The 25,002-nt window shown below is 41.0% G+C and overlaps 1 protein-coding gene across 1 annotated transcript in view; it reads right to left on the bottom strand.

Moving 5' to 3' along the window:
- Positions 1-538: 538 nt before the first annotated feature.
- Positions 539-25,002, bottom strand: part of wdr43 (WD repeat domain 43) — a 25,740-nt gene continuing 1,276 nt past the window's right edge. The window contains exons 3-18 of the mRNA XM_022216819.2: positions 24,669-24,790; positions 20,753-20,873; positions 19,920-20,038; positions 19,692-19,794; positions 19,285-19,349; positions 17,643-17,802; positions 16,522-16,608; positions 16,272-16,397; positions 15,575-15,724; positions 15,217-15,303; positions 13,534-13,565; positions 13,330-13,393; positions 12,196-12,309; positions 5,711-5,780; positions 1,767-1,825; positions 539-1,578 (exon numbers count right to left, since the gene is read on the bottom strand). Of these exons, the coding sequence (XP_022072511.1) occupies positions 1,426-1,578; positions 1,767-1,825; positions 5,711-5,780; positions 12,196-12,309; positions 13,330-13,393; positions 13,534-13,565; positions 15,217-15,303; positions 15,575-15,724; positions 16,272-16,397; positions 16,522-16,608; positions 17,643-17,802; positions 19,285-19,349; positions 19,692-19,794; positions 19,920-20,038; positions 20,753-20,873; positions 24,669-24,790 (1,632 nt within the window). The 3' untranslated portion in view covers positions 539-1,425. The remainder of the gene's footprint in view (positions 1,579-1,766; positions 1,826-5,710; positions 5,781-12,195; positions 12,310-13,329; positions 13,394-13,533; positions 13,566-15,216; positions 15,304-15,574; positions 15,725-16,271; positions 16,398-16,521; positions 16,609-17,642; positions 17,803-19,284; positions 19,350-19,691; positions 19,795-19,919; positions 20,039-20,752; positions 20,874-24,668; positions 24,791-25,002) is intronic.

The following is a 25,002-nucleotide window of genomic DNA, read 5'->3' as shown; positions in this document are numbered from 1 at the left end:
CCGAAGACCGGCTGTAATCAGTTCCGACCTAACGGCAAAACAATGTAAACCAAGGACCATGTACATGTACAGTGAAAAGTTCACATTTCACAGAGGATTTAGATTTTGCAGCAGAGGTACGATGCAGCCAGATCACAGAAACAGTAAAGAGATTTTACCATTTACACCAAAACATGTCCCTGTATCATCTCTGGTTGGATTAACACGCTATGGGCACTACTGAGTCAGTGAGCAAAACTGCTTTATAGCAATATTGGATTTTTATGATTGATGCATTAGTCAAACTAACCATCTGTCAGTTATTTGATTTACCAGATTTGCCAAAAACTGATACTCCTGCAAATTTGTATTATTAAATTCTTAGTACATACAATACCAATGTACACAATCAAAAGTGGCATCCTGCAGAATTTTACCCACATCATTTTCCCAGCCTGCTCCATACCAACACCTTCATCTCCTATACTCCCCCCCAACACTGTTTCTCAACTGCCTTGTAACACTTCTACAATTTGTCCATGACCGGAGACACAGCAAGTCATTTTGAAAACCCATTTATTCACCTATTTGAGCAAAATTCACATTTTTTGACTCAGTTGCCCCTGTGATTATGGGTTGAAGGCAGTGGACATCAGGACATGCCCAGAAACTAAATGCACAAAAGAACACAGTTAAAACAAGAGGGCTGCAACAAATCTGGAGACTATTAATAAAAGGGGGAAAAAAAAAAAACAGCATTCAGGAGACTTTACAAGGGTTCATTTAATCCCAAGGATATCTGGGAGATAGCTGTAGAGGGAAGAGCTCATACAAACACTTCACTGTACATACAGATTTACATTGTGTGGGCTTATGATGTATGGTCTTGCCTGGAAATCCCACCTCTGGTATTCTGTACAACAGCCGTGGGTGAGAACTGCATCCCAACTCCAATCCTGCGTTGTTTGCATGTGTGTGCCGTTCCAGTTGGCCTACAGAGGTGTTAGAATAACCAATCACCGAGAGCTGTACTGTTAAGCCGGACATACAATACAATCTAGTACTATTAATTACAATAAGATATAAAATTTGGAATGCTGACTGCAGTGTAGGCAAACTGAACACCAAATTACTTTTCAGTCCTTCTAATGCAAGCAGGATGTAGAGCTGGGATGCAAGTCGACACAACAGAGGGAGAACTTGCATCAATTACATTTTTGCAGAATGTTGCTGAGACGGAGAAATGAGCTCGACGTCACCGACCTTGTGGCTGAACAGAGTTGTGGTGAGGCAGGGGCTGCGTCTGGCCTCATTTCAACATGTGTCCCTTGATTTTTGTAAAACCTTGTTTTATTCCAATAATAAAATCAAAAGCTTGAAAATAAAACGCAAGTATATATAGCTCTTTGAGGTCCATTGTAAGTATGATTGGTATTTTCTTTGTTCTTATTCTTCTTCGCTCTCGTTTTCATGTTCCATGTCCTCCTCTCCGTTCGCTTTGGATTCTGTTCTGCTGTCGGGATCCTCGTCTTCGTCGTCTTCATCCTCCTCCTTGTTATCTTCCACCGTCTCCTCCATCGCCTCCTCCTCTTCCCAGTGCTGAGAAGGACATAACAAAAGACATTGTAGTGTTCAACTCAGAAATGGACACTATAAAAATGTGAGCAGATGTGCAGCACTTTGCAGTTTGAGTGCTACAAATCTACTGGTTCTTCCTGGCAGAAATGTTGCCAACTTCTGCAGGCATTTAGAGAAAGAGCCTCTTTTTACTAGCCGGTCTTACTTACATCAGAGTCGACATCAGGAAGGCCTTCGTCACCAGAAGCCTCGTCTTCATCAGATGATTCTGTAAAGGGCAAGCAAAAGAAAACAAATCCATCAGTTGATAATGCAAAACTGTTTTCATTCCAGCAATACATGCACACACCCTCCCACAAAAGCACTGGAGCAACAACAAAAAGCCTCCCATGCTTCACTTGTTTATACATTTTATACAGAGGGATGGCAGATATTTGCATTTCAATACCACAGCAAGGCCATTTGGTTATGACAAAAGCACTGGACGTGTGGTGCTGGAGGGATGTCACTGTGATTTAATGAGCCCATCTACCCAGTCCATTAGCTGCTCACCATCTGTTTCCAACACACTGACCAGCAGACTTTAATGCAGATATTTGTAAGTATTCTGCTGCTTTATGTCATAATTACAAATTTGCGTATATGCTTTACAACTTGAAAATGAGGAAGCGGTAATTACCATAAAGACAGAGGCTGTAAGAATGACATCATGTACGGGGATGTGGTGTAATTTTTTGGCAAGCCAAACAGCCTAAGAGGAGGATGCCACAAAGAGAAATTACCTGATGCACACTAATTGACATTAAAAAGGGCTGTTGTACCAAACACTGAAAGGACAAGTGCCGGGAACACAAAGTGGAGGATGAAACAGGTCAATTTGAGAGCCTATTACCATTATTGTGTGCATGTTCCCATTAATTCAGTCAGTGGAGTCATTTAGGCAAACAGCATTTCAAAGTGTTGCTGCATGCAGCTAAAAGGCAGCATTTATGTAACAAAATCACAACATGTACAATCCTCTAACTGGCAGCCTATTATGTGCTTCACCATGGGACAGCTCACCCTTGTATTCTGACATATACATCTGCAGCTACTGCAGTCGTTCAGCTCATGCTACAGCATGGGTAACTAATCCACAACAGGGATGTAGCATGGATTTGTCACAAACTGTTGGATATTTAATGTTTGGTTCCTCTCAGTTCATTACACCCTGTGTGCCAAACAGCTACTTTCAGAAATAGATTTATGTCGAGATGCGTGCATAAGAAAAACTCAAGTGTGAACTTCACCTAGAATCTATCAGCAGATCCCACTTGTTCATTGGCTATGGCATGCTAGCAAGGTTAGCTTTGTTCCTGGGCAGACGCTAGACAACTTATATTAAACATTCATCTGTGTTATGTGCTGCAAATTAAGCCTGCATGTTAACTGGCCTTCCTGGTTGACCATAATCTGTCTGTCATCCACCATGTGGAGCCCCCAGCTGTTTTTGCCCTGTGGCAATTCCAATAAAGTTCTTTTTAACACAATAGCTTTGTTCAAAATGTTTACAAAAAGAAAGCAAGGTGGCACAATTTGGTTAATTATTAAACGTTGTACTTTTGGGTTTAACAGATAATTTTAGACAAATTTTGCCTTTGGGATGCATGATATCTGGCAAGCCGTCAGCCTTGGTTGGTGAAGGCTTTAAAAAGAAATATCAGCGTCTGCCAATAATATCCACTCACTGGGGGTTAAGATCAAGCTGACAAAGACAAAGTGTTGTGTTCTCTGTCGGCAAGTATGTTAGGTTTCTACGGTAAGTGACATAAAATTTGTCATCTCTAAATCCGTACAGAACATTCCACACGTCACCTCTGTCATGGAAATACTGCCTTGATTGGCACTACCTAAAATAATGAACCAAACACTTTCCTGGGTCGCTGGAACTGCAGTCGAGAAAGGTAGAACTTGCCTATTGCCCTCTCAGAGAACAACATGAACACAGAAGTCTTTTCCCACTGGCTTGTTGCAAACAGCTCCTTACGGTAAGGTTTCCACAGCATGTAAGAAACTCGAAGACTTTCATTCCTTAAAGAAAGGTGAGCTTCTTCCTGTGACTCCATTCCTCAAGTCCCTTTTTCTGACCCTTGTTGTGTGCCATGACTAAAACCAGTGGTCAGCCTCTGACCCTGAACACGTAAACATGTCGTGTCTCTGGAAGTTAGTCAACACATATGCAAGTTACTATAAATACAAGATGATCATATAAACAAATAGCAGCCTAAAAGATTCAACTGATTTTACTTTGCCCAAAAAGAGCATCCACAAAGACTGGGCTGTGAGGGCAGTGGGTCTGCATGCTTCACAGTAGCATGTATGTGCAGAATATATAGATAGACCTGCTGCACACGTACCGAACCGTGTCCTCTAAGTGGACTCCTGCATACTTGAATAAATGTACAACACCAACTAACTGTCTGTAGGCGTCCAAAAGGGAGCAGAATCAAAGTTTACTGCTTAACAGCGTGCTCTGGGGCTGAGCATGGACAAAGGTTACATTTATGAACCTGTTTTGGAACTTGTGAAACTGGTTGAATATGCCCTGGGTGAGTCTATTTTCAGGATTCTCTCAGGGAAGGCTGTTGATGATGGCGTGTTTTACATCACTTTTAGTAAACTGAAGAAACCTTGTTCTGCCCAGTGAATAGATACATTTGAAAAGCATTGTATTTATTGTCTTGCATCAGGATAAGAGTAGGCATAATGATATGTAAATTCCACTACAGAAGAGATTTGATGTTCTCTGCAATTAGGTAGAAAATAGTGCAGATATTGGCATGGGCCAAAATGAGCCATTGTGAGTAAGAAATGGCTCTTAATGCGTTTCCTGGTAAAACAAAATACAGATTGAACAAGCAGGAAAAAATAAATAAACCGGTATATTGCATATTGGCAACAATTCATTACTGTGCATCCTTATTATGAGTATGTACATTATTCAGTTTATACTTGTATGTAAACAGCTCAGTCTTTCATTATTGAAGTGATGCAGCATTTGAGAGCCTGAACTGCTACAGTAATATACTTTGGAATTCTTCTATTTTATAAATACAAGTAGGAAAACTAAAAAGAATTATGCTTTGTTATTTTTTTAAATCGCTATTCTAAAACCATGCAAAAGCAGTTACTCGAAACAGAGGTTCCTCCAAAAGTGTGAATTTTGTGTACCTCTAAAGAACAAATAATGTTACTGGTGCAGACAACCACCAGTACATTTAAGGACCCAGCAACTGCTTTGTCATTTTAGCTTTAATTCTACAAACTGCGGTTCACTAACAACTTTAAAGCTTCCCATCAGGGTCCCATGTTGGGTCCATAATAAGCTCTGTGCACATCATCATCCACACAGGACTGACACACAGGAAAGAACTTCTGCTTCCTGTTCATCAGCTTCTTTTATGAACTTTTTTTTTTTTGTTCAGTGAACCTTCACATCCTGGACCACTGACAGGGGTATTGGAACTCCAGGCACAGGTTAATTATTTCATGAAAGCCAATTTTCTATGTGGTTCAATAAAGCGTTTTATACAGTACGGTAATGAGAAATGAGAGTGAACAGAGCGGGGCCTTGTTGTTCCGCTCAAAGGGGAGGATCTGAACGCTGCCGGTCAGGTTGCCAGGCAACAGGAGCCGTGTTTGCGTGCGGTGCATCACCAAGAGTGGCTGCATGATGGGCAACGCTGTCTTCATAAATCCAAACCAATTCAATGCAGTCTACACCAAAAGTCCCAAAGGACTTAAGGTGAATTGACAAGATAATGAATGCCAGTCAGAATAATGAGAAAACAATAGTGTGGTGGGGCAGCAACTTCAACGGAGGATCAATGTGACCTGTTGCACTGCAGCACGTTTCAATCGCCACTCCAGTCAATCGTGCGTCTAAAATACACAAGTGATGAATAAAGGCTGAAACAAGATTATCATTTTAATCCTGTGAGCTGCCACTCCCTCTGCTCACCGGACTGCATCACTGGCTGAGTTTAGGATGCTGCACATTAGCATGGAAAGGCCATAGAAACTGTGATGCCACCAAGGGAGAAGGCGTTTCTAAAACAGGGACAGCTGGGAAACAGAAGGTTAGTAAGACTGAGCATAGAAGAACAACACTTACCCTCTTCATACACCAGCTTAGCCGTGTGATCAACATCTGAAACTGTGTTGCTGCTGTCGTTTGTCGCCACCTAGTGGTAAAAATGGAAGAAGGTATTAGGGAAGGATTGGTAGAAACCACGACATCCTCTTTTCAGATTCCATTTCGCTTTACATCCACAACTGTCTCTTTAATTAAATGCATCTTCACTTCCTATCCAGTGCAGTGGTAGAAAGAACTACTATCCTCAAGTAGCAAAACTATTGTGTGTGGCTGTAATGTGTCTTTTGTTTTTTTTTTAATCTTCATTATCTGGTACCGACAGTGCAATGCAATAAGCACAGTAACCTCCATCTGTGTGGTAAACAGTGCAGTTAGAGCTCGGCTGTTACTTGTTTGGCCTGGGATTTTTTGTGTTACAATATCCGATACGTTTAAGCTGTTTCGACAATGCATTTTCCCCCTCAGGTGTGTAGTGTAACTTTCTTGAACAAAAGCGATAATATACAAAGACATTATCTTTTTTTTCTTGAACTCTCATAAGAGTCACAGAATGTTGCACTATTCAAATGCTTTCACCAAATCTGGCCTGTGCATTTGTTCATCAGCTTAGTCTTTTCAGCCCACAGGTTCTACTATTCAGTCTTGCTGGTGTGCAAGATTTTCATGACATCTTAACAGGATTATGTGTGTAGGAGCAGAAGGGAAGCAAAAAAAAAACACTGATGTGCAGTCTTTGAGAAATAAAGATAAAGATCCCGTGAAGTTGCAGTCTAGTAGGGTTGTGTAACAAAGCTGTACGAAATGTGTCATTTTAACATATTTAATTTCCATCGTTACGTATATTGATGCATATAATTGATGATTGACTGACTTCTAATGAGTTAGTTTTATCAAGTCCAGCAGAAAATGCCTTAATTGGAATTTGACCTCTCGAGCCACTTTTAATTAATAATAATAAAAAAGAAATGTTAATACATGTAACTAGATAAAGGAAAAAGAAATTAAAGAAAATTGCTGTCTTTATCTTAATAAATAAATACAGCAGTTAGCTCGAGGTTAAGATTGAGAGTAAGGCTGAAACGATTCCTCCAGTTACTTAAATAATTAGAATCCTAAACTTCCTTGAGGTAAAACTCTCTGCATCGAGGCTCCGTTTAGTCTACTTCATACTAGAGTCCAGGTCACGAACTGGTGGACCACGGTAGGAGTCCACACTCAGACTTTATCCTATACGATCCAGACCTATAATCGCTTCTGTTTTAACCAGTGCAGCTTTTCTGGTGTTTACGGCATTTATCAGATCAGATGCTGAACTACTAACAGTTTGAGAGTCAGATTTTCTTTGTGTGAGCTGACAAAAATTAAAACCTCAGAGTTAACAGGTATGAAGGTGGTTTTCAGCTTTCTTTAAGTCAGACTTTCGGCTTCAAACTCATCACACACAAACAGCAGCGTTTAACGATCATTTGACTCATTTTCTGCACTAAATGAACCGATGGCGAACAGGTTGTTTTAATGGAGAACAAAGAGGAATATAAAAATTTATGACGATGTAAAGCTGCAACTGGAAATGATGTAAGACAGGAATGGTGGTAGATAACTGTTAAATGCACTTTAATGTGTATATTTTACTGATCAATGCAGCTGATTGATAACAGACAGCTGCACGATAAAACTACTAAATTACATAGATTCAAACATGATATTGTGTTGAAGTGCATGTAGAACTGACACTGTCTCATAATGAAGGAAATCACTAAGTTGAACCAAATCAAACTGAAACTAATGTTAACGATTGAATTTTCTCCGTAATCATTACTAATAAACTGATCACTTTTCTTATTTTGTGTTCTATCAGCTGCAGTAGCAGCAGTTTAAAGGGACCAAACATAAAAACATATTTGTGATTTCTGCATCACCAACAAAATATATGTGGGGTTCCCATGGCTGTGAGTTTTAGTTGAATACACCTGTACTATACTATATATGTAATATACTATAGATGTGCAATAATCCTGTACTACACTACATAAGCTGCTCAAAAAAATTAAAGGCACACTTTGAAAATACATCATATTTCAATGTGGGGAAAAAACAAACTGGATATTTATATTGATATGGACTGGTCAATGTGTTAGGAATGAAAAGATGCCATATTGTTTGGTGGAAATGAAAATTATCAACCCCCCAGGAGGGCTAAATTCAAGACATTCCAAAATCAAAGTGAAAAACTGATGCGGCAGACTAGTCCATTTTCTGAAATTCATTGGCAGCAACTCAAAAAGGTACTCAGTAGTTTGCATGACCTCCATGTGCTTGTATGCAGCCTGACAATATCGGGACAAGCTCTGAATGAGACGATGGATGGTGTCCTGGGGTATCTCCGCCCAGATCTGAACCAGGGCATCACTGAGCTCCTGGACAGTCTGAGGAGCAACCTGATGGTGTCGGATGGAACAAAACATAATGTTCCAAAGGTGTTCTATTGGATTTAGGTCAGGTGAGTATTGGGGCCAGTCAATGGTATCATTTCCTTCATCCTCCAGGAAGTGCCTGCATCCTCTTGCCACATGAGGCCAGGCACTGTCGTGCACCAGAAGGAATCCAGGACCATTGCATCAATGTAGGGTCTGACAATGGATCCAAGGATTTAATGATACCTAATGGCAGTCAGAGTGCCATTGTCCAGCCTGTAGAGGTCTGTGTGTCCCTCCATGGATATGCCTCCTCAGACCATCACTGACTCACCACCAAACCAGTCATGCTAAACCATGTTACAGGCAGCATAACGTTCTCCACGGCTTCTCCAGACCTTTCCATGTCTGTGACATGTGCCCACGATGAACCTGCTCTCATCTGTGAAAAGCACAGGGCACCACTGGCAGACCTGCCAATTCCTGTGTTCTATGGCAAATGCTAATCAAGCTCCACGGTGTCAGGCAGTGAGCACAGGACCCACTAGAGGACGCTGGGCCCTCAGACCACTCTCATTACATCTCTTTCTGATTGTTTGGTCAGAGACATTCACACCAGTGGCCTGCTAGAGGCCATTTTGTAGGGCTCTGGCAGTGCTCATCCTGTTCCTCCTTGCACAAAGGAGCAGATACCTGTCCTGCTGATCGGTTGAGGACCTTCTGCAGCCCTGTCCAGCTCTCCTCAAGTAACTGCCTGTCTCCTGGAACCTCCTCCATGCTCTTAGGACTGTGCTGGGAGACACAGCAAACCTTCTGGTAATGGCACGCATTGATGTGCCATCGTGGAGGAGTTGGACTGTCTGTGGAACCTCTGTAGGATCCAGGTATCACCTCATGCTACCAGTAGTGACAGTGACCCTAGCCAAATGCAAAACTATTGAAAAACAGTCAGAAAACACAAGAAGGGAATAAAATGTCAGTGGCCTTCATGTGTAAAACCAATCCTGTTTTGCGGGGTGTCTCATTGTTACCCCTCTTGTGCATCTGTTGTTAATTTTATGAACACCAAAGCAGCTGAAACTGACTAAAAAGCCCCTCAGTTACCTACTTGACCAGATCAGTATCCCACATGTTTGACTGATTTGATGCAATACTTAGATTAAAAAGTGTTCCTTTAATTTTTTTGAGCAGTGTATGTACAATACACAGCATATGTCTGACCTTGTTCCGCTGGGATGGTTATTTCTGTTGCACAGTGCACTCACCTCCATTTCTGATGCTGTGAAGCATTGTGTATGCCAAGCACAGAATCTGATTAATCAATTAATCGCCAGAATAAGCGATAGAATACTCAATTACTCTAATGATCAATAGCTGCAGCCCTAGTCCAGAGTGGCTGGCCTTGACAAACCCAGACATCAGCCCTCAGTGCAGGTCACTAGGACGTTGACAGCACAAGTCCAAGGCTTAAGTCAAATAAACGCATTGAAGAAAAGGCCCAAAGATGTGCCAAAACCATCTTGGGAAAACTATCATATTTGCTATTCACACAAGTGTGGCTAAAATACAGTGGTTGAGATAGATGTAAAGTCTGTCAGCACTGGGACACTGACAGCTAGGCTTGGGCGGTATCCAAATTTTGATACCGTCAAACCTCCTTCACATTTTATCGGGGTATACGGTATTACTGTGACTATTACTGTTACTGGCTTGTGCCTTCACGTTCGGAAATTGAATACCCGCAGCAGTGAGTGGGTGGTTGATTCAGGGATGCGTCCTTAGGTTAGAGGTGTTTCCATCTCTCACGATCACCTTTTGATTGCAGAATTTACAAATTGTTTCATCAGTATTTACCGGCTCTCCTTTCTCATTTGCCTGGAACCCGAAATACTCCCAAACTGCAGAAGTTGTGTTCTTTTTTGACACCAGTCACTCCGTACGGGATCTGCCATCTTCCCCCCTCTCTCTTTCCTCTGCGCTGTCACGTGACAACGTCACGTTCATAAACTTTATGGAAAGTCTCCAAAAGTAGGCTAAAACATAACTGTTTAAGTGCTACTGGACATAGAATCAATTTTAGGCATTAAATGACTTATTTAATCCTTATGTTAACCTTTTCTGCTCAGCTCCTGACCACGGTCGGGAGCCCAGGAGAGGACAGTTCTCCAGGGCCGAAGTTACGGTTGTTACTTCGGGGTTAACCCCCTTCACTTCCTCAGCAGTCGTAGAAGGCAAAGCCCGGAGCCCGGCCTTATTGAAGAATACTGCAGCCTTTATTGTAAATTAACAGCGGCTGAACCATACAGTCACGCTAACCCAGCAGCTACACACCTCTTCTCTCTTCCTCCCCGAATCGACTGCCGTCTTCCTCGCTCGTGTTGCATTCAGGGTCGCTCGGACATCTCGCTCTCCCCCTCTCTCACACACACACACACGCTGCTCTCTCTGCCTCTCTCATAACGGAGCCACACACTCTCATAACACTTATCTCCTGTATAAGAGCATTGCATTTTTTTCATTACGGCATTGGAACTGATACCGCTGCTATTTTTAAACACCCTAACCCTAACCTGGTATACGGTATTACCGTAATACCGCCCAAGCCTACTGACAGCATAATCACGTGCAGCAGAACTGCACAAAATTGTTCTCTGCAGCCTGTAATCAAGTCAAATGTATTCATTACATACACAGTTGTACATGGTACAGTGCATAGTAAAATGTTTTGTGTACCTGATCCCAGTTGTAGACACAAAGCAAAGTAATAGCACAAATGAGACAACTCAACTAGTAATAAATATGTACTGGAAAGCATCAGGGTTTAATTGTTTTGATAATATATTTTCTGTACATTTCTCCCAATTTCCTGCTTTAAATGTCTCCAAATACAAACAGCATCCCTCAGTGGATGTTTTTGGCCCCAAAACATTTCACAGTTACATTTCAAATGACTGTGAGCTGGGAGTACATTCTGCACTTCAAGGGTGTTATTGGGCACTACAATATCATCAGGGAGGCATCTAAGCAGCTGCTGCCACCCAATTCACACCTCCAACACTCACAGAATCCGTCCATTTAACCCTCAAGGGATGGACATCCCGCCGGCGGCCGCGGGCGGCCCCGCCCCCCCGCGCTGTCAACATATGTCTGCTTAAACTGATATAACTCAAAAACCACATTAGCTAGAATGCTCATTCTTTTTGCTGCTAAAAGCACAGACTTCCATCTTTCAAGTGACATGATTTACGTCATTACAACGTGTTAAAAAAAAAACTCGAGTGATTACTCCGGGAATTGTTCCGCGCCACCACTGTGTGGCGCCAAAATACCTTTGTGGCGATAGATAGATAGATCGATAGATCGATAGATCGATAGATAGATAGATAGATAGATAGATAGATAAGAATTGTGATAGGGAGAGTTGGGTACTGTAGAGTGTGTGATTTAGGGAGAGTAGTTTGATTAGGTGAGAGAAAGTCGTGTGATTTAGTGAGAGATTGTGTGTGAGTATATAATATAGTTGAATAAATGATGAATGTTGAATGAATGAACCAATATAGTTGACACAATATTGTTGAAAAAATATTTTGTTCAATTTTGTATGTTCAGTGTTGCCTTAGTTCTGCAGTAGTGATCAAACTAAAAAAAAAACGCCTCTGCAGTTTTTACACAAAAATGTTCATATCTCAAAAACTAAAATAGGTATTTTGTTTAAATCACTACTGGTGTGTTCAGAAATTTCTTATTTATTTTTCTACATGTGGAAATCATTTCGATCAATGGGTTTTGTGTGCATATTTAGTAATTATAATTAAAAAAAAATTTCCGATTTATGTATTTTCTTATTTATAACACAATTTGAACACCTTTACCTAATGTTTTTGGTTTATTTATATGTATACCATTTTAGATTAAGTTGTAAGGATTCTAGGGATATTAGGTATTTGAAGATATTCCAAGAAATGACATCAGAATGAACAAAAATACAAATGTATGTACTGGCGAACCTTTAAAATTGCAGTCCCCAAAGGGTTAAAAATACTTAAAGACAACGACACTGTGCATGCTTCTGCACATGACGCCTCTTACCTGTGTTGTTAGGAGATACAGTTTCCCGTGCAGCTTTGTGAGCTTGTGGAACATCTTCACTCTGCTCTCAATCATGTGATAAAGGACTCCCAGCTTAGTAACCAGGTCTGGCAGCTGTTGGATACACAGATGGATCAGCTAAAGGTAAAAACATTTCGGCAGCCCAACACAAACAAGACAGCCTTAAACGATGGAGAGACTTCTGCCAAGGCCTCATCTCCCCCGCTAACCACCGCTTTCAAATGTTAGCTAGCACTTTATTTCACATTTAAAATTGTAATGAGTGGATGCCAACTGTTATGTGAAAGGAAAGGGGTCACCAAAAAGGCAAGTTCGAAAGCTCTGTCTTGTGTAAATCATGAAGAACAGTAAGTCAAGGGATGAATGTCAGTTAAACCGTTAGTCTGCCTACAATGCTATAGTAAAAGTGAGAGGGTGCCAAAAAAATCTATGGCGTCCATTTACAATGCATCAATGAGCAGAGTAAATGGATGTTCAGCTCTCAGTTGTGGAGGTATGTTGGTCATAGTCACAGACAGAGGCAACCACACCTTCTCTCCTGTGTGGTGGAGATAATGTAAATGAATTAAAAACATTATGCAGGACTGAACAAATTGCTGAAAATATGTAACTGCAATTTTTCTGGCAGATGCAATTAAAAAGACTTACAAAATGAAGCATCAGTTCAGAGTAACATCTTTAAAACACACGATGGAGCGGTACTACTACCACACAATGGGGATAGCAGTAATTTGTAAAACCATTGACACAACAGTTTAAACCCTGACTCAGACACTCAGCATAGCATATATCCTAAATTGCAGCCTTTGCAATTTGCTAATTGCATTGTTTCCAATTGTAATTTCAGTTTGAAATCGATTAAGTGTTCAGCTCCAGTATAATGTTGATAGAAGACCGGTGTTGTGCACAGGGAAAAAAAGCACTGTGTTTGTTTATGTGCTTTTGTTGTTTAAACTGCTGTGTGCTGTGCTTAAAGCAATCACAATATGCACAATTTGGACCCTGTACAGGCTACAGTGTGTGTCTGTACTGGAGACATTACACACTATAAAGCAACTGGTGGCGTCATCTCAGCAGCGCAGGCCGAGTGTGAGGCTTGTCAAAGAGACTCACCGATGCCAGATATGATGTGTGGTGCATGAGTACAGCCTTGAGCCACCGCACCATTAGAACCGCCCTGTAGGAAAGAACAAACGGATATGCTGTCAAGAATGTGGACCAGCAGCAATACATATATGAGGATCAGCATCTAATGTGTGCCAGCACTGTATTAAGTCAAACATTGCAGTAAAGCTGTTTTGTCAAACTTTTACTTACGTAAAAGGATGCCCTTGGAGCCTCTTTGTGAGCTGTAGAGGAGATACAGCGTTTATTAAAGACTGCAGTTAACACAACCCAGTGTTTCCCCTACCATTATATTAGGGGGGCGCCCCGCCCCCCCAACGGCACCCCCCGCCCCCCCCAGAAGGTCAAGTTAAATTAAAATAATTGTTACTTTTTTACACGCAAACTTTAGTTTTCCTGCATAAAGGCCGCTCCACATGCTGTCCTTACAGCACTCGCTGCAGCACTCCACTGTGTCTACTCCCCCCTCCCTCTGTCTTGTAAACAGTCACACTGCCCCCCACTCCACAGTCACCACACACACACAAACACTAGTTTGCAGTGGCGCGTCTCGTGTTTTACTTTCTACAACAAACTACAGCCAAAATATAGAGTTATTTCAGCCATAAAATAAAGAAGCAGAAGAAAAACCACCTCTGATGACAGTGATGCGCGCCATGAGGTAATTACGACCGTATAGCGGGGCCATGTGTTGTTCTCAATCGTGTAGGAGTGTTAAAAATGAAAAGAGAACGAAGGGAAGTGGGACCCGCGATGAAACTTCATAGAGATAAAAAAAATGAAGGCGCTCTTTTTAACAGCATGACTTCTTATGATGCAAAATTGGTCCTTTGAGACGACGTCTGTCGTAATATTGGGCCTAAAATAAATAAAGTATTATTAATAATAATTATTATTATTATTATTATAAAATAATTAGATGAAGCCTTTCAACACCGTAACGTAAAAATGGGCTAAAAATGATTCACACGCTCAATAAGTGGTACAAAATGGTGAAAATTATATATTTTAATATCGGCATGCGCGCACACGTGTACACACACACAAGCGTGAGCGCACATGTGAGCAGACTCCCGCCAGCGACTGTCGGAAAATGGCACATGAAAAACAAAGCAAAATCTCAGCGTTTTTTAAACGCTCACAGTCACAGGGTGATAATGGCAACACCAGCCGCCCCTCTGGCTCTTCAAGCAGTAGCACCCAGAGCAGCTCTGCCTCTCCCGGGCCAAGTGACAGCAGCCAAAGTTCTGCACGGCAAGCTCCCCCCACCTGCCCCGCAGCAAAAGTCATCATCTCACCACCGCATGTCGGGCTTTGACCCATAGACTGTATATATAGTGGACGTAGCATCTGGCTCCAGAATTGAAGCCAACCCGGAAGTGTCAAAAACTTGCAATATCACGCCGTCCGCTAGGGTTGGCTCCAAAAAGCTTTTTCTCCATAGACCCCAATTCAATTTTGGAAAAAATAAAATTTGATAAGACTGATTTTCTACGGCTCAGGATTTTTTTCCCGTTAGTTTTTATGGTCAAAATGAGAGATCAGGTGTCCGATCTTAAAATAAATCAATAGTGAATTTTAAATAAATCGTTAAAGTTGGCGGAGCCAGGGGGCATGGCTATACTTGATAAAACATATTATGACTCAAATTCCTTATTTCGACTTTTTGTACGACGGCGACAACAACCGACGCGAAAACACCCCCCCCCCCCCCCAAGGCACCAATCCTCGGGGAAACACTGCAACCTCACTCACAAATCTAGATAACAGGACAAAGCATCTGAACAGGTTAATGCAACTTCATATAAAACAACAGGTGTCAACAACAAAAACAATTTTTTTTTATAAAATACTGCACAGAAAAGGGACATTCACCTCTTCAACTAGTGGCAGAACAGCAGGGAGGGGTAACCGAGCAACTGTCTTCTTTATTACCATCTCTTTGCGAGTCTGGAAAACTTTCTGTAGGAGAGAAAGGAAAGAATGCTTACATAGAACAGCCTGCATTTAAATTCAACTTGCTTAACTGTAAAAACTTTTAGATGTTGGACTTGATCAGAGTCCGAACATTCAGACTTGGTTTGAAAGATGTTCGAGGCATTGACATTTTACACCCCGGTCAATGTGGGATTTGTCTGGTATTACATAAACTAATGCAAAACAATTTTGATTTTCTGTCTAAACAGACCTCAAACTTTGATTTCTGAGCTCAGACCCTGGAAAGAGAACTTACATTTAGGATGCTGGCGTCATTGCTCTCCAGGCCCTGCACCAGGAGTACCGCAAAATTGTCTGTCTGTAATGAGGCCGTCCCTTTAGGAGCTCCCTTCTCGATGGAGACTGTAGACAGATCAATTTCACCAAGCCGCTCTGCTATTGACATCTACAGAGGAACAGTTATTTTAGGTATGGAGGAATTGGCTCATATCTGTTCACACACTAAATGTATCCATCTTACGCAGGTTTGACACCAAATCAACATCACAGAAATCATGCATAACGCTATACTACAATGTTCTCGAATTTGATAAAATGGCTTAAGATTAAAAATCATTTCAGCCCATCTTCCTTGTATCAAGAGAGGAAAAACAGAGTGGATATGTGTATGCTACCAAAGTAAATTAAAGGGAGTAAAGTCAACGTGTCCAACAAGTGCAAAATGATATTTATTGTCATCAAACAAGTCTTTTAATCACCTTTCAAGGGGTTGGATGGGGATGTATGCTCTATCAGTTACGACAGCAGCTTCATCACATATCATCTATTAAGAACCTCTCTTGGTTGATTAGTATGGGTGTGTGACTAACGACTGCTCTAACACTGTACTGAAAACATTTCTGCACATTGGTGTCGAAGCCAAAAAGCTGTAAGAATGAGAGAACAATTTAGTGAGCCGGCGTCTGGTGCACCTTCGGTGACACAATGATTACCTCTTTGGTGTCGGTGTCTTTTTTCCTCTTCTCCGATCCCTGTGAGGTTCCTTTCACTGGGGCTTGGTGACCAGGAAGCCCTGGGACCAACACTCTACAGTTGGCTTTGACAATTGGAGTTTTCACCTAGAAGAGGCAATTTCAATCGGTCACAAGAAACGTTTGAATAAATCAACAGTGTACCAAAATTGTGCCAGACTGTTCGGGTCTTAATGAATCACAGTAAAGAAAATGAAAACATGATTGTTACCTTGGAGACGGTTGTTTCCATTGAGAGGGACAAGCTGGTCTGAACATCTCGGGTCAGGCACACATGTCTCTCTGCTGTGTTGATTTCCTGTACAGGTGGGAGAAATGGGCAGCAAGGGAAATCAAGAGTTTGACCAACACTGGTTTTTCATGGCTGAAAACACCAGCACAATTTCTGGAAAGCTTTCAAAGCCAGATGAAAATATACTAAATGGATGTTCCCAAACAAAGGAAAACACTTTCACAACTAAAACCACTCTAAAATCTGACGGTCTTTTACAACAAAGACATGAATGGCTGTATTTCGCAAGATATTCTGAAATGGCTCAGTGATCAGTTGTCACTCATGAACATTTGTGTGCAACTTTGACCCCAACTCAGAGCCTAACTACACCCAATGCATAACGTGAATAAATGCTAAAAAATTGGGTAGGTGTTTGAGAGAGAGGCAGGAATGGATGTGTGACACAGGAGTTTCTCAGTGACACAGAATGTCTCACACACATATGCCCCCAGAGGGCTTTGGGGAGGAGGACTTTTTCCACAAGAACCTCCTGAAGCAGACATTAGTGAGGTGGCCCCGAGTCATATCGATTCATGCTGCTGGCTCCAGCCTGAAGCTGTGCGCCACTCATTACACGGTGTTAACATTTATTTTTAATTGTTTGACATAAATAGTTCCCAAATGGTTTGATCTATGTCAGCACCAGCCTTGAAAGGTCCAGGATGATATGAAGCAGTAGATGGTGTGTTGAGTCATTTCAGACCCATGACGTTTTAATACATTTGTGATGACAGACCAATATACACACAAGGTTTGATGGTTTCATCACACGCAATTATTTAATTTACAGCTCAAAAACATGTTAATGCATGAAATACCTCTTTAACATTACTATAAATCAACAGGGTGAAGCACTGTCCCATTAATTGTACAATACAAGAAGACACAACAGTCAATCAGGTGTCTTGTGGTTAATTATTCAGAATAAATGAAAGTATTTGTTAATTCGTGAAAAAGTTGTTTGTACTATCATACAATTTTAGAGGATGTCATATTACTTGTATGACAAACATGGCTTCCAAAATTACATATATTTCATTGGCATCCTGTGTACTCACCACTTTCTCCATTACTGGCTGTAGGTGGTTGCCATAGGCCAGCAGGACAGTTCGGGTATTGGCTCCGAGCGCTGCTGCCAGCAGGGGGATCGGCATTGGGGACTCCTTTGTGTCTGACATCTGCACCGTACACGAAGGTGACAAGGGCTTCTTACAGGGCCTGTGAGGACAGATGTTTAGGCAGGCCATGGGAATTAAACAACAATTAAACAAAACTGTTTAACATGTACGTCACAGCTTTTAATTTCTAACAAAAAGAGGATTCCTTGTGACACACCCATTTTCAAATGGCACACAAAATATTGTTCAACTGTTATTGTTGTTGTCCCATATTCCGGAACAACTTTGAGGAGGTCCATCTAAAAATACATCTACTTTAGGGCTCAAGAGCAATATTTCACACTATTGGCACTGGTACCATGAAGTCTCTCAGATAGGAACTCTGTTGCCAGATGTAGTGGTTCCAGTTTTGTTTTATGGTAATAAAAGAAAGACTGTGCATTACATAAAAGAAAGAATTATCTCAGAATTAATTCATTTTACCATATGCCACGAGTACATTCATAATGAAATTACAAGCAAAACAGACTAGAATGTGGGACAAAGTGGAACAGTTTAACATCAGGATCAAACTCAGACCATAACAGACGCTAAAAATCCAAACTGCAGGTATACACCAGGCTGTAAACAGTACTTAGGATGATTGGGGAGTGACAACTACAGCTCTTGTGTTTCATGATGTCCTGGAGGATTGTGATGAACCACTGGAATGCTGTATTATTAGTATAGGTATGGCAAGTCAATTTTCCTTTGAAGAAGAATTTCTAGTTTGAATTTAGGAAAAATTGTCTGCTCTCTAGACATTTGACATGCTGTGTTGAATTTGGCACACAGCTTGGCTTTCTACTCACTTGACAGCAAAAGCTTGTGGGAACAGCAGCTGCTTTTTGGACTATGCATGAGTCCCTTTGCATTGCTTGCACAGCACACTGTTGTCATCCAGTTTAAAACTTCTGTGCTTAAAATGTGGTGCAGCTTTTGCCAACTGTGTGGTAGGACAGCTGCACAGTATATGTCACTGATCAACACAACTTCTCTCTTCTCTAACCTTCACTCCATCATATCTAAGGGGAAGACAACCTGGTAACCACTAAGATCATACTACATATTGACTCCGTCTGCACATTGTCTTGTGGTTTCCTGGTTGTGGCAGCAGAACGTTTAGATGAGCTTGACTTAAAGTACGATCCAATCACTGTTACGAGTACCTTTCCTATACTAGCTGCTAGTGTTAATGTGCTCATGCAAACGCTGCTCTGGTAAAGCTGCAGTTTGCCCGTAGCTGCCCACTGTTCTGAAGTGCAGTTTATTTTGCAGCTGAACAAGTGCTACCACTGAATGAAAACAATTCCACCTTAGAAGATGGCTGCATTTTAGAGTCCTCTGTTTTAGGAGTTCCATTTGGGCTATAACAAAGACTTCACTAGTTAAACTGCTGATTGTCAGTATTTGATTAAAACTTTGGACTAACTTAGGGAATTAAACAGCAGGAAATGCCTGGTGCTGATTTTTTTCATACAGTTACATTCCACTACCATATGTTACCTAAACTGAGCAAGTACACAGGGATTTAAGGACTTACCCATTTAAAAAGTGCTCAAAGAGGTGCAGCTGCCCGTCCTTACACACCACTGCCAGCCTCACAGCCTATGAAAAACAAAAGACCACTGATAAAACCTTTGCACATAAAAACAGGTATTATAACACAGAGCTCCAGAATAATCACACAGCAGGAAGGCGCATTTTAGCAAAGCTTTAAGCAAATGCTTAAATGCAATTTTCTCTTCAAATAAGTGTGGTGCATAGCCACATCTCTAAACGCTTTAGTCATTTCTACAGAATAATGGGAGACTCAACAAGCAACACAGTTATACAATCCTTCACCTTTAACCATTTCTGCCTGTTATGTACAAGTTCACAACAGACTGCAAGTCATTACATACATACATACATAAAAAGGAACATTTGAATAATACAAATGTCTCAAACCTCTTCCTTGCTGTTGGACGCAACAAGGTCAATGTGTTGCGGCTCATCTGTCAGCGTGAAGGACACCACTGAGTTCTTGTCCTTCCCATCTTCTCGTACTTGCCTACAGTGAGATCGCTTCATATTAGTTATACAAAAGCACAGCCAAGGGCAGCTGCTATTTATCATGGAATTGCACAGCATCACAAAGAACTGCAGATCAGCCCCAGCTGCTGCCTTTGCACCTACCACACACTGAGCAGTCGATCATGTGCCGCTCCTGAAAGAAAATAGAGGCCGTTGCTGTCAGGAGGTCGCGTGGTGGCAAAGCACAGGGTCGTCACAGCAGTGGAGTGGCCTGTGAATTTCTGCACAGAGAGAAACCAACAGCTAATGTCAGAACCATGTTTCACTGATTCATACCCTTCACTGGTTCTTTGTCAACTAGTCATCACTGCAAGCATCTCTGATGAAACAGATTCCTCTCGAGATTGATTACAAACATATCTACTAGGGATGTGCGCGACTGTCGGCTGTGTAAGCAGAAACCAGTGTTGCCAACTTAGCGACTTTCTCGCTAAATCTAGCGACTTTCCAAAGCGTCCTAGCGACTTTTTTTGTCAAAAGCAACTAGCCACAAATCTAGTGACTTTTTCTGCCGTTTTGGAGACTGACAGGAAAACTCGGATCATTCTGCAGTTACTGTTTTCAACAAGCAGCAGGTGCTGCTGTGAGCTCCTGCCCGTCCCAAAGCACAGGCTGTCAGTCCAGTAACCCCGCAGCAGTCCCAGTGTCTGATTAGAGGAGACCCACATCACTCCGCGGCCAGACGGCAGATGAATCGCCCATGGGCAAAGTCACTACAGATCCCATCCAGACTTACGGAGCGGGATATAAATGAAAATATTTCTTCACTGTCATTATGTGGCTTTATAGACTAGTCGCAAATAAAATTTGAGACTAGTCGGTGGTGAAATTAGTCGAAATTCCCATCCCTAGTATAAGAAATTAGTCTAATAGGTGATTATAGCCAAATGAATCAACACATATAAATACAAAACAGGTGATTAAGAAGGACTCACCCTGTAAACCTCCTTGGTGTCCAAGTCCCACATCTTAATCGTTTGTCCCGCTGAAAGCAGCAGTTTCCCATCAGGACTCACACACAAACTGGTCACTGCTGCACGGTCGGCCTTCCACTTACTGTGCCAACAATAAAGACACAACGACAACATTAGGGACATGTCTGCTGCACTTAATGACAATTATCAAAAAGCAGTTATAAAGGATTCAATTTTTTCCCTTGCTGACATGAGAAAAAACCCACTGGAATGTGTTTTCTATAACAGCACTTGTCATTCACCTGGTTGATGATGATTTACTGCTGCACTGAAAACAGCAAGAAATATACCAACACTCCCAACCATCTTGTTAACCTCAAACAGGCTTTAGGGGGCGTCAGGAGAGTGTTCATTATGACATGAATGTCCATGATCGCACGTGTTAGTTGTGCTGGTACACAGTACATAAGTCTGCACTAAATAGAAGCCATTTTCCAATCAATCAGGTGCCATACCATTCAGCGTAGGCGATCAGTTCCCTCCATCTAATCCGATCTTTTGCTTTCTGAATTGTGACTGTTGCCTGTTCCATGTGTCGCCATGATGTCAGTCCATCTATCATTTTCATTCTCCATCTGCCTCGGCCTCTCTTCCCATTAATTTTTCTAGATGTGATAATATATTCCAGGTTCTATTTCCTTATGATGCATCCAAAAAATGTTGCTTGCCATTTTCTAATTTTGTTCAATAGCGTATAATTTGTGCTTAGTATTTTTATAACATCTTCGGTGGTTATTCTTGCCATATAAGATATATGTAACATGCCGCTGTAAAGCCACAAGTCTGCTGCAATGATCTTGTTTGACATTTTATTATTTCGATTTAAGTTATTTTAAGGTTTGCAAAAATTCAAGTAGTGACTTGTGTTTTTTGGTCAGTCCTGTGACAAATGTTAGCAAACGTTTGCTTAGTCAAAGCAAAAGTTAGCTGCTGTCTGGTTGATATTTTCTCCACAAATTGTGTCTGTACCAGTCAGTGTTAATAAGGGTATATGGGTAAAGCTTGCTTTCAGCATTAGGTGAGTCAAAATGACAAAACTTTGATCATTGCCCAAGTGTGTGAGGTCTCCATCAGTGGGCATCCCAGTTCCAAATGTGCATGAGCCAGGGAAAAATATTGATGCTTGCTTTGGTGAGACGATTTGTGCAGAGTTTCCCTATGATCCACACATTTATTTCTCATCATTAGGAGTTGTAGGAGAAATAGCTGTTGTTGGAATTGTGTGCCAGAGCATGCAGAAAACTTCTACATTCTCCAGAAATCCTGCGCTGTGTCCACTCACCGTGCATGAGATGGAAAGGCAGCAGGCTACCCTATAGTTTTTAATTGTTTTTAATTTGTAAAGAACTTTGTATTGCAATTTCTTGTATAAAAAGTGCTATATAAATACATTTTTGATGATTTTGATATAGTCATGGCACATCTCAGAAATAATCACTGAAACAAGGTTACAATCTAATGTGTAACTAGTTATAGTTGGATTAGGTTCATTTTGTCGTTATATACTATACTATACAATGCATTATGAGGAAACATAACATCAACACAGCAGTAGGGTTAGGGTTAGCAGTAGTGCTGGGCAGTCTAAGGCACACCTGTGCACTAATCATGGTGTCTAATCAGCATCTTGATATGGCACACCTGTGAGGTGGGATGGATTATCTCAGCAAAGGAGAAGTGCTCACTATCACAGATTTAGACAGATTTGTGAACAATATTTGAGAGAAATGGTGATATTGAGTATGTGGAAAAAGTTTTAGATCTTTGAGTTCATCTCATAAAAAATGGGAGCAAAAACAAAAGTGTTGCATTTATATTTGTGTTCAGTGTATGATAGTGTTGTCACATCCTGTAAAAAGGGTGAAGGTATATCATTATTCTTTTTCCTACTTAAGTCACGAGCCTAAAACTGAATAGCTACTGTCAACAGCACACTTTACTGTTGCACTTTAGGTAATACCAAGAACAAGCAGAAAAATGACCGAAATGCTCACTACTCAAAAAAACAAACAAAAAAAACTGCATACCACAAATAGGCTTTAGTGAGCATCAACTGAGGGTTCACAGTGACATCAATGTCAATGACTGTACCAGTCAACTGTGCTGCTGCTGTATAATCCACCAGACAAATACTCATCACTATGAAATATAGTGATACAGCAGGATGATGGCATGTTGGTGTATTCAATGCTTGCCACTCTTTTTTTGAGCAAATGACAAGCATTTTCTGCGCTTATAAAAGTAGCTGACAGTTTACAGCAATGGAAAGAAAAAAAAACATGAGGTGATTATAAGAGTAACTCTGACATCCTTTATTTGCAAGCCAGATTTGGAGGTGTTAAATCATAAGTAAACGTTAAAATTTTATGCACTGCTAACTTTACTGAGTAAAACTGGTCCCTGCAACCAGTATGGTATTTTTCTGGAAGGCTTTATAACCTCTGCATCTTACAGAAACATCCTACAGAACCTTTCTTAACGCTACTCAAGAAACAAGTCCTAGAACTGGTTATTTGCTTGGCAGCTCTTTCCCCATTCTCCATCATACTTCTGAAGGCAAATGGGTTTGGTGACAGACAGTTGTGGGCTGCTCTTTTCAAACGCATCATACCTGCACAAATGCCAATTCTAGGTGACAGATTAACAGTGACATCAGATTATGTTAAACTGTATGATGATCTGTCAGCCACACTGAACCAGGCATTTATTACAACCTTCCATAGAAACACTGACATGTAATATTGCTATGGATGATACGCGGACAATGAATCAAGTAAAAAAAAAAAAAAAAAAAAAAGCTTTTATTTTATTGCTTTGCCTTTAAAAACCTCATTTGGACTTAAGCATTTTGTCCACATTTGAAATGAACAGAGCCCTCCTAAATCCTGTTTTAATGACTTTCTCTGACAACAGCTCTAAAGCAACATTCTCTGCTCCGCAGCCGTTACACATAAATGTTACAGGTGGAGAAGTTGAGGATGTGCAATATATTGGGGATAGATCTGTCTGAAATAATGAATACCTCCACTCTGTAGACCTATGTTAACTTGGGAAAAACGGGGTCCTACATTTAAGGACTAGCTGTGTGTATTGTTTACATAATCCTGCAGGTTACTAATCAATTACAACACATGTTCACTAAACTGGAATTACCAAAATATCAAGCAAAACAAAGATCTGGGGGATTTTACAGGCCAAGATAAATCCCAGCAAATAGCTAAGTTACTCACACTCACACTGGAACAGAGGAACTTGTCGCTGCTGTCACATACAGCTACATCAGCCTGAAGTTATTTAAAGGTTAGCAAAGTGTAATGTAGAAAACACTGAAATAGCAGCTTTTACTTTCTTGCTTTTACCAGTCACAATGACAAATGCTATAAGCAGCAGGTTAGATTAGCTGTCACTAACCGGCACTTATTCTACAATACAGCTAAACTTGGCTGCTGTCTGGCTGGTATCTTCTCAACACGCTGTTGTCTCTAACCATCACTTTGGAACACCGATGAGCAACTGTGTCTTCGAAGTTTAATTGGACAATCAAAGTGGAGAAAGTCACAATGTTAGAAGAATAAGACAATGTGTGCTCCTGGACATAACAGCAACTGCATTTGCAAAGAAACATCTGCACAGTCTAACAGGCTGAATGGTAAACAGCTCAACTCCAGTGGTGTATGAAGTGATACACTAAAAATAATTCATTACTTTATCTGGTTACGTACTGCAGACTATAGCTCTCACTGAATGTATTAGAGTTTCTCTTATTTCATTTAAAAGTATAACAAAACTCATGAACTGTGATTTGTTCCCAGGGCGGACTTATACACTGTTTTCCATGGAACCATACTATGTGTTGAAAGGAACAGTAGATACTGACCTTCTCGTTTTGCCCGTCTGCAGGTCCCACTCTGCAATATTTGTATCATCTGAGCCACTGTATAATAAACTGTCTTCAGGGTGCCACTGGACACAATTTACTCCTCCACTATGGCCTCCATCCTGTCAGAGACAACACTTGAATTAGCATTACATTGTATGTTAAAGCTGAATGCATCACCAATGCTCTTTCAATATCTCATTTTGACAAAAAACGTTTCTCTTCCCAAACTATACCATGGGTATTTTATAAAATTAGCTTTCCAAATTAGACAAGTTACATGTTTTGCAACACACCTTTTACTTCTCTGCATGCGTTAAACAAGTCATATTTT

This window comes from Acanthochromis polyacanthus, chromosome 1 (assembly GCF_021347895.1).
Source record: "Acanthochromis polyacanthus isolate Apoly-LR-REF ecotype Palm Island chromosome 1, KAUST_Apoly_ChrSc, whole genome shotgun sequence".
Lineage (NCBI taxonomy): Eukaryota > Metazoa > Chordata > Actinopteri > Pomacentridae > Acanthochromis > Acanthochromis polyacanthus.
The sequence above is the reverse complement of the archived record's forward strand: the minus strand, read 5'-3'. Positions and strand labels throughout refer to the sequence as shown.